Below are 16,235 nucleotides of genomic sequence, written 5' to 3'. Positions count from 1 at the left end.
AATTGCAATCCCTCCACCCACTTGACCTTGTCTATCTTGCCGTACGATAGCATAGTTTTCAGGGAGAGCCATAGCTACATCTGGTCCGGAGCTCTCGTGTAGCCAAGTTTCTGTTAGGAAGAGGGCACTTGGGGAGTCATCTTGTAACAGGGTGAAGATGTCTAATTTGTGCTGAGGTAGAGATCTGCAGTTGGCGCTAATGAAGGAGTAGTTGGGATGAGTGCAAGATGGGCGTTTAGTTGTACGTTGGGAAATTGGTATTGGGTCCACATAGGGTTGGATATTTGTAAGTTCCAAATTGCAGTTGTTACAATGTGTGTCCCCTAGTGGCGAGAGGCCAATACAGTCGTGATGTAATTTAGGGCGCAGCGCTTTTAGTTGCATGGAGGTCATACCTGCAACGCGAGGGATGTAGGATGTCATGTCCCATGCCCCGTCCTGTCCCGGACGGGCCCAGACGGGCATGTCTTAGGCTAGTCTTTGGCGCGGTGTTTGGCGCAGATGCTGCGCGTATTCGCTGCGCGTCATAAAAAGGGACTGATTTTGTAGAGGACGTGCTTGAGTTCAGCTCCGCCTCTGCAAACTTACTTTGTCCAATCCGAGCCTGCCCCAGCCAGGAGGCAGGAAGAAGGTACCGCCCTGTGCCTTCCCCACACAAAGCTAGCGCTTCCCGAGGACCGGGCAGCAGGGAACCTACGTGTTTCTAGCTGAGGTACAAGTTAACATCACACCGTGCTGGTTTTTAAAATCAAATCGGCGCGGTGAAGAAATAAAAGTGAGGCGCTCGAACAGCGTTCGTTTTCAGCGCTTTTGGTCACAGGATTAAAATTTTTAAAATAAAGCAGCGTTTCTATTAATCAGTCACGCAGCTAAATTACGGCAATATCATTCTGTTTCTTTCAACACAGCATATCATAGCCTTCTTACAATGTAGTTAAGTTTTCTTTGCCTAGCTTTCTTTTTCTTTTCTTCTACTTTTCGTCTCATTTTCAGCCTTCCAATTTTACCTTCCTGCCTACTTCTCTTCCTTTCCTGCTTCTTTTTCCTTTTAAATTATATCCTTCCCATGTTCCTGACTCCCTTCCAGTACAACTGTCTCCTATTCGAGTCTATTTTCTAGCTAGATGACTAACAGTATTCTCTGTCTTCATCTGTTTATCTGTGTTTCTCTTGCTCTTTCTTTTTTGTCTATTATCTTTTGCTGCTACCTTTTCCTTTCCTCTTTTCATTTATCTAAGACAGTCTCCCCTTCATTCTTTCCTCCCTTTTCTACAATGTCCCCCCTCCTTCACCTTCTATATACTCTGTTGCCCACTTATCCATTCATACGTATTAAATGTAATTCTACTGTCTCTCCAGCAATGACTTTGATGTGAATCCACTAGGCCAAGACATCAGTGTGGCAGACATGTACCGCTGGAAAGTGTCAGCATATGCTCCCTGCAGCTCTAGCTGTGCCTCAGGTAAGATTCACAGATAAGTTCCATTTTAATACCGGTGGCTTAAAACAAGGGGAGCTTCACATCTCAAAGAAAGTGAAATACCTGCAGCTTGAGAAAGGGTGGGCTTCGGGCCTTATGTAAGAGCACAACTGAGTCCTATCAAACACAAACAGCTCTAGTGAGTGGGCTGTCTGCATTATCTAAAGACAACATACAAGGCCAACACACACCAACATCTCTACAGCGGGCGGTTTCTGTAATCATATAAGATAATACCCAGTCCATAGTTAGGGGAGTTTCTACCTGCCATAAAGACTCATACCAGTGCTCTAAAGAGTGTTAGCTTCCCACTCATTCTAGGTCCACATATGGTCCCCATTGCGCACCCACAACTATTGGGAGGTTATGCCAACCATCCAAGGTCACTTCCTGTCTCTATTAAGATCATATCCCAAGTGTTCCAGAGAGGATGGGAAACTTAACCCTGGTAAGGTCACATGCCTGCTGCTCTGAAGTGGTTGGTATTCCTTCTTGCTAAGATTCCTCAGATGAGCCCCATTACACACCATTACTATTACTCCTCAGTTAAGGTCACACACTTCCAGTTCTGGAGGAAATGGACGTTTCACCCCAGAACAGGTCAGACCCATGGCTAATGATGACAACAATTTCTGCTTCATGTAAGGGCACACACCTAAGCTTCCAAAGTGGGTGGTTGGAGTTTGATCATTGCCAATGTGTATTTGTTTATGTGATTTGTAGTACTCAAACTACAAGCTAATTCGTCTTAAGGCATTTAACTGAATCCAGACACTTTGTATCCAAGGTTTCCCTCTGGGCTCTCTATGTCACTTTACCCTTGGTGCACAAAGTTTTCTGGCACTCATTCAGACCGTAGGCTTTGTTCCATGCCAAAACCTTTGTAGCCGAAGACCTAACAGAGGCATCGGCATAAGTCCAGGTGTTTGCAGCTTTATCACATACATCACCTTGGCCCTTCTCTCACTTAATTCAAAGATCGTACTTAAGCTCACATTCAGAAGACCCATATGAGTTTCACTCTTGGTACTCCTTGTTGCCTATATGTCTTGCATTATTACTAGTGTAGTACAAGGCAGTAGGTAATTTGGTGGAGTATGGGCGAGTATGCAAGACTTGAATTTCACCTACATTTGCTACAAGAGAGAGAAAGATACCACTTGTAAAATTGTTTGTGTACTGCAAAAAATCGTAAACTTACACTAAAGTGTAGGTTTGCCTTTGTAAATCAAGTCCTAATCTGTGGAGCTGTTGTTTCTGTAATTCAGTCCCAAAAGCATGAGGGACCACACCAAGTAGTCTCATTGACGGGTGGACACGAACTTTGTGATGTATGTGGTCAGTTTCGGGTTGCGATTATATGACTTCATAGACATTTGATCTAACTGAGAGTTAGGTGCTTCTTTTCTCATAGATTGCAGATTGGGGCTTTGTAAACATTAAATGATGTTCCCATCACACTGGCCCATCAAACAGGACCTGGTTGAGAAGGCAAGCGCTTGTTATAAGATCCTCTGTTTTCCCTGTATTAAAGGCCAATCGACTGTATTTCATACAACATTGTACAAAGTCAGATTTTATTTTGTATAGGTATCTCCTGCAATCTGTCCTGGTCCATCCATGCCTTTTCTATGCAGCACAGCCACCATTGGGGTTTCATCTGAATGCAGTCCAGGTTCAGATGCTTGATTCCCCGACCCAATATATGTTTAAGAGTGGGGGCAGGGCTGAGCTCTGAGGAACGTAGCTTATTAGCAGGTTTCACAGATGCGAGACGGGGTCCAGCCTACATCTATTTCTCAGTTGTGACCTAGAAATCCATCTGCAAGACGGCTGAAAACCCTACTCAAAACCCATACACCACACAGCCCATATTACTTTTAGGGTAATCAGTGGCATTGAGTTGCTAAATAAATACTGGTCTTTAACATGAATCTAAAACTTCATGTCCCTTAATATTGTCAATTGCACCCAGGATCAGGATGGGCTAGTCCATTCACCAACTAGTAAAATGTGGGCAGATATTTTAGATTGATCTGCACGTATGGAAAAATATCCAGTAAATATAATGTTGAATCATGAATCTTTTGTAGATTCACATGCTGTACACAATATATAATTGGATCCCAAATGCTTTTCTTAGTCCACTTTTCTTCTTTTTTTTCTTTTGCTTGGCATCGTCTGTTACCATTTTTTTTGTCCATCCCCTTGTGACATCAGACGTACGCTCCAGTGCCTGGTCGCCACCTTCAGATTCTTTTTTCTGCAGCTCTGCTAACTCCGAAAAACAAATGAAGGATTTCAATCAATTGTCGGGGAGAACAGAGAAAAGATAGAGTATAAAGAACATCCGTAGAGGGATAAGAAAGAAGAAAATCGAAAACCACCAAAGATCACCAAACAGTAGGTGGACCACATGAACTGTCCATGTGGTGGGAAAATGCACAGGTGTGGGTCTAGAACCGTTGAATGAAATGGAGAACATACCTCCAGGTTGTGCCCCAAGACCCTGGGACAAAAGATGAACCACGTGGTGTACACCCCCTGCTTGCCAAAAGACTACAGCGCTTAGGGCTGTGAAGTGTACACGGAGTTCCTTCTGAAGATGCTAAGGACCAGGGCAAAGCAGGGACATGGCTTGGCAGTTCGGGCTAGACTGTTCCCATGAGGCACAGGGTCAGACTGATTTGCATATGGCCATGTCGGAACTGGGGTGGCTGAGTGAGCTAAAGATTGGTGATGGATTAAACCCAGATCAGTTGACTGGGGGTGAGTGTTTGATTTGCTCAAGCGCTCCGTCCATCATCCCCTTTTGTTTCGCTTTGTTCGCCCTAAGTTGGCAGGGTATGCTCAGACGTGAGTCCTTTGCTTACTTGGCCACTGGATTCAAGATAGCCTGGCTGATGAGGACTATGAATCCGAAACCGGTCCCAGGATGCTTGTTTCCGGTCCAGGGAAGACATGGCTTGGCAGTTCGGGCTGGACTGTTCCCATGAGGCACAGGGTCAGACTGATTTGCATATGGCCATGTCTGAACTGGGGTGGCTGAGTGAGCTAAAGAATGGTGATGGATTAAACCCAGATCAGTTGACTGGGGGCGAGTGTTTGATTTGCTCAAGCGCTCCGTCCATCATCCCCTTTTGTTTCGCAAAGCAGAGACATGCACACTATGTCACTATGTCACTATGCAGGTGCAGAAGAAGGGAATCTCGTCATTGAGGGAAACCAGGTTGTTAAGCAAAAAAAAGGACAACGTGGGCACAGAGGTGGTGAAGGTGGAGGGACCGATGCAGATGGAGAACTGATTGAGATAGAGCCATGTATCATCGATAAAAACACAAGGAGGGAGAACACTGCAACCGGCCTCAGGTAACAGTAAACAACTGGGCCAAGACTCGAGACTTTCCACACCAGGTAACAAAGCAGTGCATAATGTGGTTATAAAACTAGAGGAAAAGGAGCTACAAATAATTATGAGGTCCAACTGGTAGAGGAGGAAGCACAGACATGCGTCCTCCTAGAAACTCTGCTACTCTCACTGAACCAGAGCTGTTACCTCCCAATGTTGCCCAGCATCCCAGATCAGGAAAGAAAGGCCTTCAGATATCCAGCAGCCTGCAAGTCAGTTTCTCCAGAGGTTAAGAACAAATACAAAAACTCATTCAAGGGCCCTTGAACATCAGGAACATCGGGGTAACGCAGTGACAGATTCGATCATGGTGTCGACTGCAAGGAAAAGAGAAAGCCAATGTCCCCTCATCCACACTGCCCGCTGAGAAGGTGAGCAAACGAGTAGAGATGGTAACTCAAAAGGTGAAACCAGGAACAGCAACCCAGTGGAGGATTGCCAACTCAGATGCCTTCCTAATTCTCTAGTCCCTCTAACATTGAAAAGAAGTGGGGGAGTTGATGAAGCACATCCTGGAGCAGTGCCTCGAAGAAGGGAAAGACCTTCCCCAACAAATATTTAAAATCTGCACTGAATGCTGCAGACATACCGCACAGGGACAAACCTGAGGAGAGATACCTGGCTGCAGTTGTGAGGAGAATATTATTATCTGAAAGAAACAGGTTAGTATTATATTCCTTACCTTAGAATATCCCCAGACGTCAGACTGGATCCGGAAATTTTTGCGTAGCAGTACCCTTGCGCGTCGGTAGGTGTCGACTGCGGCTCCGTCGTGGGCGCCGTGATGACGTCGTCGGAGTACTTAGACGCCGCCTCCGCGTGCTGACGTCAGTTCTTCTTTTTTCCGCGCCAGCAGCGCAGATCCGGAAAAAGTGGTACCTTAGTCACTTTTTGACTAAACTTTTTTGAGATCTTTTTGATAATTTTTCGAGTCTTCGACTCCGATCGGTGCCGGTAGGGATGCCAGGTTTTAAACCTTGTGAGGACTGCGACCGGCTGATGTCGGTCACCGACCCTCACCGACGGTGCCTCCACTGTCTCGGCGTCGATCATGACGACAAGACCTGCTCCAACTGTCGGGCCTTAACCTCGAAAGCTAGGCGGGAGCGGTTCCGCAAGCGGCTCGAGCTCCGGCAGCCGTGAGAGGTCCCGGTCCGGACGGAGGTCGAGGGACCGGTCGCGGGGGCGGAGCCATCATAGAGCTGGGAGTCGACATCACTCCTCAGGATCGAAGTCGTCAGGTAAGCACAAGAAGTCGAAGACACGTCATCGCTCTTCCGACTCCCCCCGACGCTCGCGCGATGCGGCCGGGGGTTCGAGTGACACCGCCCACGCGGCTCCGTCGGAGTCGCGGGCGTCGTGACCCCCCCTTTACCCTCCGGTCCCTGGTCAGCAAGCGACGCCGGAGGAGATCAAGCGCTTCCTCATGGCCATGAGGTCCCTCACTCCTCCGGCGGGTTCCGCGGCGCCTTCGGGCCCAGCGGACCCGCCTCGGGGCCCTAGCGGGTCGGGTGCTTCGGCCCCGACCCGGCGGGGGCTTAGGCCCCGACACCGCCGGCGCCTTCGGGCCCGGTGCCGCAGGGCCCCACTGGATCCACTTCTGGATCCGGATCGTCACCGGTCGACCTGACGACCTCACCGGCGCCGGTCCCACAGGTGTCACCTCCAGCGCCGTCCTCGGGCGGCGCCGTCCCCAATGCCTCCCTCGGCCCGGTTCCAGGGTCAGCGCCGCTCTCGACGCCGCTTTGGGAGTTTTACTTCAATGAAACGGCCCCGTCATGTGACAACCCTGATTATCAGGAGATGGGTGATGAGGAGTATTGGGAGGGGTCTGAGGACCCTCTGACACGTGAGTGTCAGTCCCAGGAGGACTAGACAGGTGGACTAGGGGATGCCAGTGGTCTGGACACTTCGCCAGACACTGGTTTTGTCTCACCTCCTACCGTGGCTTCGGAGGAGGGGGCAACTTTCAGTGTGGTGTTGACGCGGGCAGCCAAGGCCTTGGGCCTTGAGCTCCCCGTCGCGGCCGTGAGGACTAACCTCCTCACTGAGGTTCTTAGACTGCAGTCAAGTTCGTCTGAGCCTCTGCTGCTGTTTAATGAGGCCTTGACTGACGTTCTTTTGGGCACTTGGTCCAGGCCCGCTGCAGGCCAGCCTGTAGATAGGAACGTGGCCAGACGCCACCACCCGGCCCCGGGCGACCCTTGTTTCCTGTTCACCCACCCCGAGAGCCTGGTCATCCAGGCCTCTAACTCCCAGACCGCATTCCCGTCGGCTCCGCCTGATCGGGAATCCAAGAGGTATGAGAATTATGGAAAGAAGATATTCTCCTCCCTTAGTTTGGGACTGCGGTCTTCCAACACCGCATGCCTCTTGGGCCGCTACACCCACTCCCTGTGGGACACGTTCGCGGACGTGCTTCCACAATGCCCGGCAGAGGTCAAGGCTAAATCTGCCCAAGCCCTTGCGGAGGGTCGAGATGCAGCACGTTTTTCCATCCGGTGTGGGCTGGATACCACCGACTCACTGGGCAGAGCGATGGCAACGACGGTGGCGATTCGTCGCCACGCCTGGTTGAGGTGCGCCAACTTTTCAGCGGATGTCCAGAATACCCTCATGGTCAGGCCGTTTGATGGCCGTCGCCTCTTTCGCGACAAGGCAGACCATGCGCTTGAGCGCTTTAAGGACTCCAGGGCTACGGCCAAGTCCTTGGGCCTCTCGGCCCGCGCCAGCAAACGGGTGCCTTTCGCTCATTTCGTGGCCAAGGAAGGGGCGCCCCCACACGTGCTGCCAGCCATGCACCGCAGACTAACATCCAAAGCGGTGGCGGCCGTGGAAACCGCTGTGGAGGCGGTCGGGGACAACAGCGAGGCCAGTCCACACCATTCCCTGCAGCATCAGCCTCAAAACCTTCCTATTCCATGCTTTCGGGCCGATGTGACGCCAGTGGGGGGCAGGGTTCGCCATCACCCCTCTCACTGGCGCACTGTCACATCGGACTGGTGGGTGCTGCAAATCGTCCGAAGGGGCTACTCCCTCCCCTTCGAGACGACCCCTCCAGCCATGCCACCGCAATACCACTGCGGATCGGGGGATCCTTTGCAGATCCCTCTCCCTTCCCCAACCGAAGCACGTAGTTGTGACGGACGCGTCCCTCCAGGGCTGGGGAGGCCACATGGGAGAGGCGGAGATCAGAGGCCTCTGGTCTCCGACGGAGTCCCGGCTCCATATCAACCAGTTGCGGGCGATTCGTCTTGCACTGAAGGCATTCCTCCCCTGTGTCCGGGGGAGTGTAGTGCAGGTGTTCACAGACAACACCACCGCCATGTGGTACTGCAACAAACAGGGCGGGGTGGGGTCGTGGACCCTCTGCCAGGAGTCTCTGCGCCTTTGGCAGTGGCTGGAACATCAGGGCGTGACCCTGGTGGTTCAACACCTGGCAGGTTCTCTGAACGCCAGGGCGGACGAACTCAGCCGACGGTGCATGATGGATCAAGAATGGCATCTGAACTCGGACGTGGCGCAAGGTCTCTTTCTGCAGTGGGGAGCACCTTGGTTAGATCTATTCGCCACAGAAGAGAGCGCGCAATGTCATCAGTTCTGCGCGTTGGAATTTCCAAGGTGGCACTCGCTCGGAGACGCTTTTCGTTGCGAGTGGAGTTGCGGTCTGTTGTACGCCTATACCACTTCTGCCCAGAGTGCTGAAGAAGATCAAACGCGGCCGGGCCCAAGTCATCCTTGTGGCTCCGGACTGGGCACGAAGGTACTGGTATCCCCAGCTACTCAGTATGTCAGTCGATCCCCCGGTTCGTCTGCCTCTTCAGGAGGACCTTCTGTCGCAGCAACAGGGGACGGTCCTCCACCCGAACCTGTCCAGTCTCCACCTCCATGCTTGGAGATTGAGCGGCGACAGTTGAGGCCATTTGACTTGCCTCCTGAAGTCTGTAATATCATTCTGACAGCCAAGCGTCCCTCCACAAAATCGGTATACGCCTGCAGGTGGAACAGATTTGCGCATGGTGCACAGCAAAGGCTGTGGATCCTCTCTCTGCCCCTCTTTCTGAGGTTCTTCTCTTCCTTCTTTCTCTGGCCCAGCAGGGCTCTGCTCTGGGCACTATCAAGGGCTACCTTTCTGCCCTTTCAGCCTTTCTAAGGCTGCCTGATCAGCCATCTTTGTTCAAGTCCCCTATTGTAACTCGTTTTCTGAAAGGCATCACACACACACTTCCACCTGTTCCCTTCGTGATGCCTCAGTGGGACTTGAACCTGGTTCTTACTTACCTTATGTGCGCTCCCTTTGAGCCACTTCACTACTGTCCTATCCGCCTTCTTACTCTGAAGACTGCTTTCCTGGTTGCCATCACATCTGCCAGGAGAGTGAGTGAGCTCCAGGCTTTTTCCTCTAAACCTCCTTTCCTTTCTGTCCATCCGGACAAGGTTGTGTTGCGGACTAGGCCCTCTTTCCTGCCCAAGGTTGTCATGGCCTTCCACATCGGGCAGTCTATCACCTTGCCCACCTTCTTTCCGCCTCCTCATCCCTCAAAGGAGGAAGAGCGACTCCACCGTCTGGACCCAAAACGTGTGCTCTCATTCTATTTGGATCGCACACGCCAGTTCCTGGTGGATGACCAACTCTTTGTTGGTTACGTGGGCGCTAAGAAGGGACAAGCGGTACACAAGCGGACCATCTCTCGTGGGTCGTCTTGTGTATCAAGGCTTGTTACTCCTTGGCAAGGAAGGAGCCTCCTGTTGGGCTGAGGGCCCATTCCACTCGGGCCATGGCGGTTACAACTGCTCTGGGCCGGGGTGTCCCCTTGCAGGATATCTGCCAGGCAGCTACGTGGGCATCGTTGCACACGTTTGCAAGACACTACTGCCTGGACAGCCAAGTCCGGAGGGATGGCTTCTTTGGCCGTTCCGTCCTCCAGGACTTTCTGGTGTGATTATTGGTTCGCAGACCCACCACCGGGGTTGGTATTACAGGGGTATCTATTCTAAGGTAAGGAATGTAATACTAACCTGTTTCTTTCAGATGAACAAGTTACTTACCTTCGGTAACGATATATCTGTAAGAAACAGTAGTTAGTATTAGATTCCTTACCACCCCACCCATCCTCCCCGTTCTGCGAACCGATACCTAGGGTTAAGGTCATCCCCTTTCAGGGCCCTAGTTTCAATGGCACCAGTGTTGGTTTTTGACAGGGCTCTGCGTTTTTGGCGCGGACAAGCTGTGTCTAATAACTGAAGTCAGCACGCGGAGGCGGCGTCTAAGTACTCCGACGACGTCATCACGGCGCCGACGACGGACGCGGAGCCGCAGACGACGCCTACCGACGCGCAAGGGTACGCAAAAATTTCCGGATCCAGTCTGACGCCTGGGGATATTCTAAGGTAAGGAATTTAATACTAACTACTGTTTCTTACAGATATATCGTTACCGAAGGTAAGTAACTTGTTCAACACACCCTTCACATGACAACACCTGTTCGGTGCTGCAGCAGATGATATGCTGCAGTAAATAAAAAAGGACAATGGTCATGGGGGCATTGCAGTTTTGAGGGCATCAGTGAGGAGGAACAACCTCCATGAGAAGGCTTACAGGAAGAGAACGCTCCCAAGATGTGCCATTACAGTTGCCCTACCAAGACACAGGTCAGCAGCAAGCCACAACACAGAAGTGCCTGTTCCAAACAGCCCAGAGCCAGCCTTTCGAGGTAGGGCAAGAGGAAGGGGATCATAGACACAGGAAATAATGAGATGCCTGCAACTTAAGAAATGGCCAATATAAAGAGCCCCCCCCCCCCCCAGCAGAAATCTTTCTAGACCCAAAACCAAAATAAACCACTGTAGCCAATTCTGCACCTTCATTTCCCATACAAATTCATGAAGACACAGAAATTTAAAATGACTCCAATAGGGTGCTTCATTTTGGGTCGTCATCAGCCAGAGTTTACAAAATGTTGAGCCACCATAGCAGCATGCTTGTGAAGAAAATGGATACACTTATATCCTTATCTTGAGGAATGCCTGATGCCTGCAAGTTTGTTCTCACAGGGTAAGAGGAGTATCAAGACGGTTATGGGCCTCTTTTACATGCTAGTGTTCACAGTGAATCTCGGAAAATCATCAACACAGCCAGACAAGGAAAAGATCCTTCTAGGAGCAAGAATCATCACGGTAGAGGAGAGAGCCTTCCCTATCATCAAGAGGATCCAAGCGATAATAAAACTGGGTAGCTGTTACCTCTAGGCTTAGTCTCCGACAGTGAGGACTGTGGGGGAAATGACAGGCATGAAGGCCTCCTCCATTCCACTGATTCCCTTTGTAAGACTGCATATTAGACCAAATCAGGAATGGATCTAAAATCAATGGTCAGAAGCAATGGGGAGTTGGGAAGATATAGTGGTTGTAATGTAAAGGGTACAAGAAGCGATGGCATGGTGGAATGTGGACAACATAAAATATGGGCAGACCTTTCATACAACCAACTTGAACAGTATCTGTCACCAAAGATGCAACCCACACGAGATGGGGAACGCGTATGGGAAAGCTCAACATCAGGGGACTATGGAAAGCAGAAGAATTTGTCCCGCACATGAATGTCCTGGAACTCAAGAGGGTCATCCTAGCCTTAAAAGCCTTCCAAATGCAGGCGCGAGGAGAGACGGTTCATGCCCAACCACAATGTCTTACCTCAGCAAACAAGGAGGGAAACGATCATGTGCAATGTCAACGCTAGCCCAAGAGATTTGGAGATGGGCCAACCAGAGAAAAATAACTTTGATAGCAACATACCTGCCAGACATAGAAAATGTAGAAGCAGACAGACTAAGCAGATAAGCGTCTGTCTCACGAATGAGAACTAAACCAACAAGAACTTCAAAGGGTCTTCCCAAGAGTGAGGCACTCCAAATGTGGACTTGTTTGCAACACCAGAAAAAGCCAAATGCAAAGTCTTCGTATACAGGCACCCACAGCACTTCTCCCTGGGAATTGCCTGTCGATAGGCGGGTTAAGGAAATTTGCATGCACCCCCGTTTATTCTGGTGATAAACAATTGCAGTCACAAATTAGGCTAATTTAATTGCCCCACAGGAGCAAGGTAGACATGGTTTTGCAGCGTGAATCTTTCTGGATTCACTATGTTGTGCATTATTCAGCGGTCTAGTGGTTTGGTCCGGAATCGTAGTCCTTTTTTTCTTTTTTCGTCGCCAAGGTGGGCGTCGACGTCCCACCTTTTGGTGTACTTCCTGTGACGTCGGTACGCTTCCTGCGGAAGCTCCCACCTTTGGGTGCCATCTTCAGATTCTTTTTTCCGCCGTTGGGTCTGGATCGTTCCCAAAAGGGCTCCGGTGTTTTGGAGAAAAGAAGACGCCAAAAAGTCGATTTTTGCACGAAAAGGATTGAGAAGACGACGAGAAACTACACCATCGAGCGGGACGACGAAGAAGAAGGAGAACTTCGAGAACTTCGACATCCGACAGAGAATGCGCAAACAGGGGGCTCCCTGAGCGCAAGAAATAGACAAGACACCCTTTAAATTCTGCCGTAACTGCCACCACAAATACGCGCAGAAGGACCAGCACCCGGTTTGTAACCTCTGCCTACCGGTCGACCACGAGAGCAAGGACTGCAACGCCTGCTCCGCCTTCACACCGAAGACTCTACAGGTTAGAGAGCGGCAGAGAAGGGCCAACTACAACATACAGGACAAGGGCCAACCGCCGTCCCTTCGAGACCTGGGGCTCTCGACCGACGAGGAAGACAACGTCGTCGGAGAAGACGACGACTTCACGGTCGTAGAGACGGATAAGAAGACTTCTAAAGAGGTAGGAGACTCGACGGCCCCTAAAGCCCCGACAGACCCTTGAAGGTCTGAGCCAGACTCTCGAAAATCAGAGTCTTAAGTCCTCGAAGGGTGCACCGGCGCCGACGCCCGCAGCTGCATCCAAGGACAAACAGCCCAGCGGATCCTTCGAAAAGGACTCCTAGGCGACGAAGACCGGCGAAAAGCCAAGGTCGTCCAAGCACGTCCCCGAAAAGGAACGTTCGGCTTCGAGAGAGAAGGACCCGAAGGCCGCTTCGACGTCGACAAAGGACGTGAAGCCCGTTTCGACGTCGACGTATACGTCGAAGAGAACAGCTGAACCATTCGACGCCAAGCAGGCCTCCGAAATGGAGAGAAAGAAAAGACGGCTCGAGGCCGAGATGAATAACATCCTGCAAAGGAAAAAGGAGTTTGACGAGAAAATGAAGAAATTTCCAATTCCGTCGAAACCACAGACACTGGTCGTCGAAAAAGATGAGGAGGAGGACTTCGACGCCGAAGGGCCGTCGAAAAACCCCGAGATTCTGGAAAATCCAGAGGAAGAAGCCTTCTACTACGAAGAGGAGGGCGACGACGATCAGTGGACGATCCTCTGCTCAATATCCTCGGGGACACAGGACCTGGAGTGGCAGGACCTCGACACCGAAAGCCCAGAAGAGGCCATGGACACGTACTCTTCGAGGCCTTCGCAGTCAGATGACATTAGGGCCTACAATATGGTCATCAAGAACGCCGCAACAGCGTTTGGAGTTCAGCTGAATGAAGAAAAACCGAAAGCAGACTTCCTCTTGGAGACCCTGCTCCCCACACAAACTATGAGCCAGTACCTCCCCATGCTGGAGAGTGTCATGGCCCAGGGGAAAGAGACGTTCAAGGAACCGGCTACATGCAGGTCAGTGATGCAGAGGACCGAGAAGAAGTATAAACACTCCTCTAAGGACCCTCCCTACATCCGAGGATCAGTTACGGCAGACTCCATTATTGCGGCGACCGCCAGGAAGAGGGCAAATGTGCCAACAACATCAGGGCCACCACCAGACAAGGAAAGCAGGAGGATGGACCTAACAGTGAGGAAGATAGAAAGAAAGGAAGCCATGCACTGGCGCATGGAAAACTCTACTGCACTGCTGAACAGGCACCAGTACAAAATTCTGGACGAGATCGGACAGCTGCTCAAGCACCTCCCAGACCAGTACCAACAAAGAGCTTCACACCTTGTGGAAGAGGGGAAACATTTGGCAAATTCTTGCCTCAAAACAGCCCTGGATGGAGCTGACACGTCCAGCAGGCTGATGATGTTGGGAATCACGGAGAGAAGACAGGCCTGGCTCAGGATCTCAGGCTTCAAACCAGAGGTGCAGCACAACATTCTGAACACCCCGTTCAATGGGGAGACACTGTTTGGGGCGCCGGTGGATGAAAAACTCACCCAGCTCAAAAAAGAAAACGAAACTGCAAGGTCATGGGGGCCTTACAATTGAGGGGGACGAAAAGGGGTACTCCGTCGCAGAGACCGAAAGGAAGAGGGGGAAACCAGCCAGGAACGTCACACCAGACCTTCCAGCAGTCCCACCAGGGTGAGAGCCAAACACAACAAGGACATCAGAAACAAACCTGGCACTACCAGCAAAGGGGCCAGTCCTTTCGCGGGAGGGCGAACGGACGTGGACAAAATAAAAGAGGGGGCCAACAACCCACCTCTAAGTGACTCCGTCACGTAATACGTGCCCACCCACAAAACTCCTGCCAGGGTGGAGCACAACAAGACCAACACAGGGTTACACGGCCTGAACATCAACGAACATGTAACACCAGTAGGAGGCAGGCTAAGTCATTTCTTCCGGGAGTGGAAGAAGATAACCACAGACAAATGGATACTCAACATCATACTGTTCGGATATTGCATAGAACTGGAAAAGACACCGCCAAACAGGAAACCAAAAAGAAGGGCGCTGTCAGGAAAAGAGCTAGAGCTACTTCAAAAGGAAGCAAAGGAACTCCTCCAAAAGGAGGCCATCGAACCAGTACCATACAGAGAAAGGAACAAGTGAGTGTACTCAACCTACTTCCTGGTACCAAAGGTGGACGAAACACTAAGACCATGCCTGGACCTAAGGTTCCTAAACAAATACATAAAGACTAAAAATTCAAAATGACGTCCCTACATGAGGTCATTCCTCAGATAAGAGACGGAGACTTCATGGCCACCATAGACCTCAAAGATGCCTACCTGCACATCCTAATGAACAGGCAGCACAAGCATCTATTGAGATTTACCATCAACAAAGATCACGACCAGTTCACAGCCCTAGCATTCGGACTAAAATCTGCACCAAGGGTCTTCACAAAGTGCCTTGCAGCAGTGGCAGCGCACCTAAGGAGGGAAGGGATACATGTTTACCCTTACCTGGACGACTGGCTAATAAAGGCCAGTTCACACAGGACATGCAAAGACGCGCAAAGCGCGTGACAAGTACACTGGCGGACCTGGGATTCTCCATTCACTGGGGGAAATCGTCAATGGAACCAGAGCAAGTAAAAATCTTCCTAGGAGCACCATACAGAGCAGGGTGTTCCCCAGCGACAAGAGAACAATGGCCCTGCTGAAGGAGACGTGCCTCTAACAGAAGGGGCGAGCTCTGACAGTGAGGACAGCGAGCAAGATCATGGGCATGATGGCCTCCTGCATACCTCTGGTCCAAAATGTATGTTATGTTAAGTTATGTTAAGTGTTGCTTATAAAGCGCACTGACACCGGAGCTTCCTGGCGCTGATAGACAGAACAGAGTGAGGAGAAGGTAGAGGTAACAGAATCTACGTGGGGGTAGGGAAAAGGTGAGTTTTTAGCATTTTCCTGAAGTTGAGAAAAGAGGAGCAGGATTTGATAGAGAGAGGGAGGAGGTTCCAGAGCCCAGGGGCCAACTGGGAGAACCGGCGTCCGCCGAATCTCTTAGTTTTGCTCCTGGGGATGATCAACAAGTCAAGGTGGGCGGATCGAAGATGACGTGTAGGACAGTAAGGGTGGATGGTAGATTTCAGGAAAGCAGGGGAAGGGCAATGAAGTGCCTTGAAGGTAAGACAAGCTACCTTGAAGGCAGCCCTTCGCTCGACCGGGAGCCAATGCAAATTCATAAGCAAAGGTTTAGCTGATTGCCATCTGGGTGTTCCATGGATCAGGCGGGCAGCCTGGTTCTGGACGATTTGGAGGCGTTGAGTCAGGTATTGTGGTAGACCGTGATAGATGGCGTTGGAAAAATCCAGACGGGAAAGTACTAGCGAAATAACAGTTTGGGTGAGTGCTGCCGGGGGAAGAAAGTGGCGGATTTTGCGGATCCTCCGAAGTTGAAACATACAGGAGGAAACCACCGCTCCCACCTGAGCCTTGAGAGAAAGCTCGGTGTCAATGATGACACCTAGACTTTTTACTGTTTTTGCAGGGACGGGGGGGGAGCCAAACTCTGGAGGCCAGAACTGTGGACCCCAGTAGGTGGAGCTGAGTCCAGGAAGTAGGAGCTCA

General features: G+C 50.8%; 1 protein-coding gene across 3 annotated transcripts in view; it reads left to right on the top strand.

Moving 5' to 3' along the window:
- The window catches only part of LOC147747724 (ADAMTS-like protein 2), a 381,417-nt gene that overhangs the window by 269,548 nt on the left and 95,634 nt on the right, over positions 1-16,235 (top strand). For all 3 annotated transcript variants that reach the window (XM_086955321.1, XM_086955335.1, XM_086955329.1), the window contains one exon: positions 1,360-1,463. In XM_086955321.1, coding sequence (XP_086811447.1) covers positions 1,360-1,463 — 104 coding nt within the window. The remainder of the gene's footprint in view (positions 1-1,359; positions 1,464-16,235) is intronic.

Source organism: Lissotriton vulgaris, chromosome 1_1, assembly GCF_964263255.1.
Source record: "Lissotriton vulgaris chromosome 1_1, aLisVul1.2, whole genome shotgun sequence".
NCBI lineage: Eukaryota > Metazoa > Chordata > Amphibia > Caudata > Salamandridae > Lissotriton > Lissotriton vulgaris.
The sequence above is the reverse complement of the archived record's forward strand: the minus strand, read 5'-3'. Positions and strand labels throughout refer to the sequence as shown.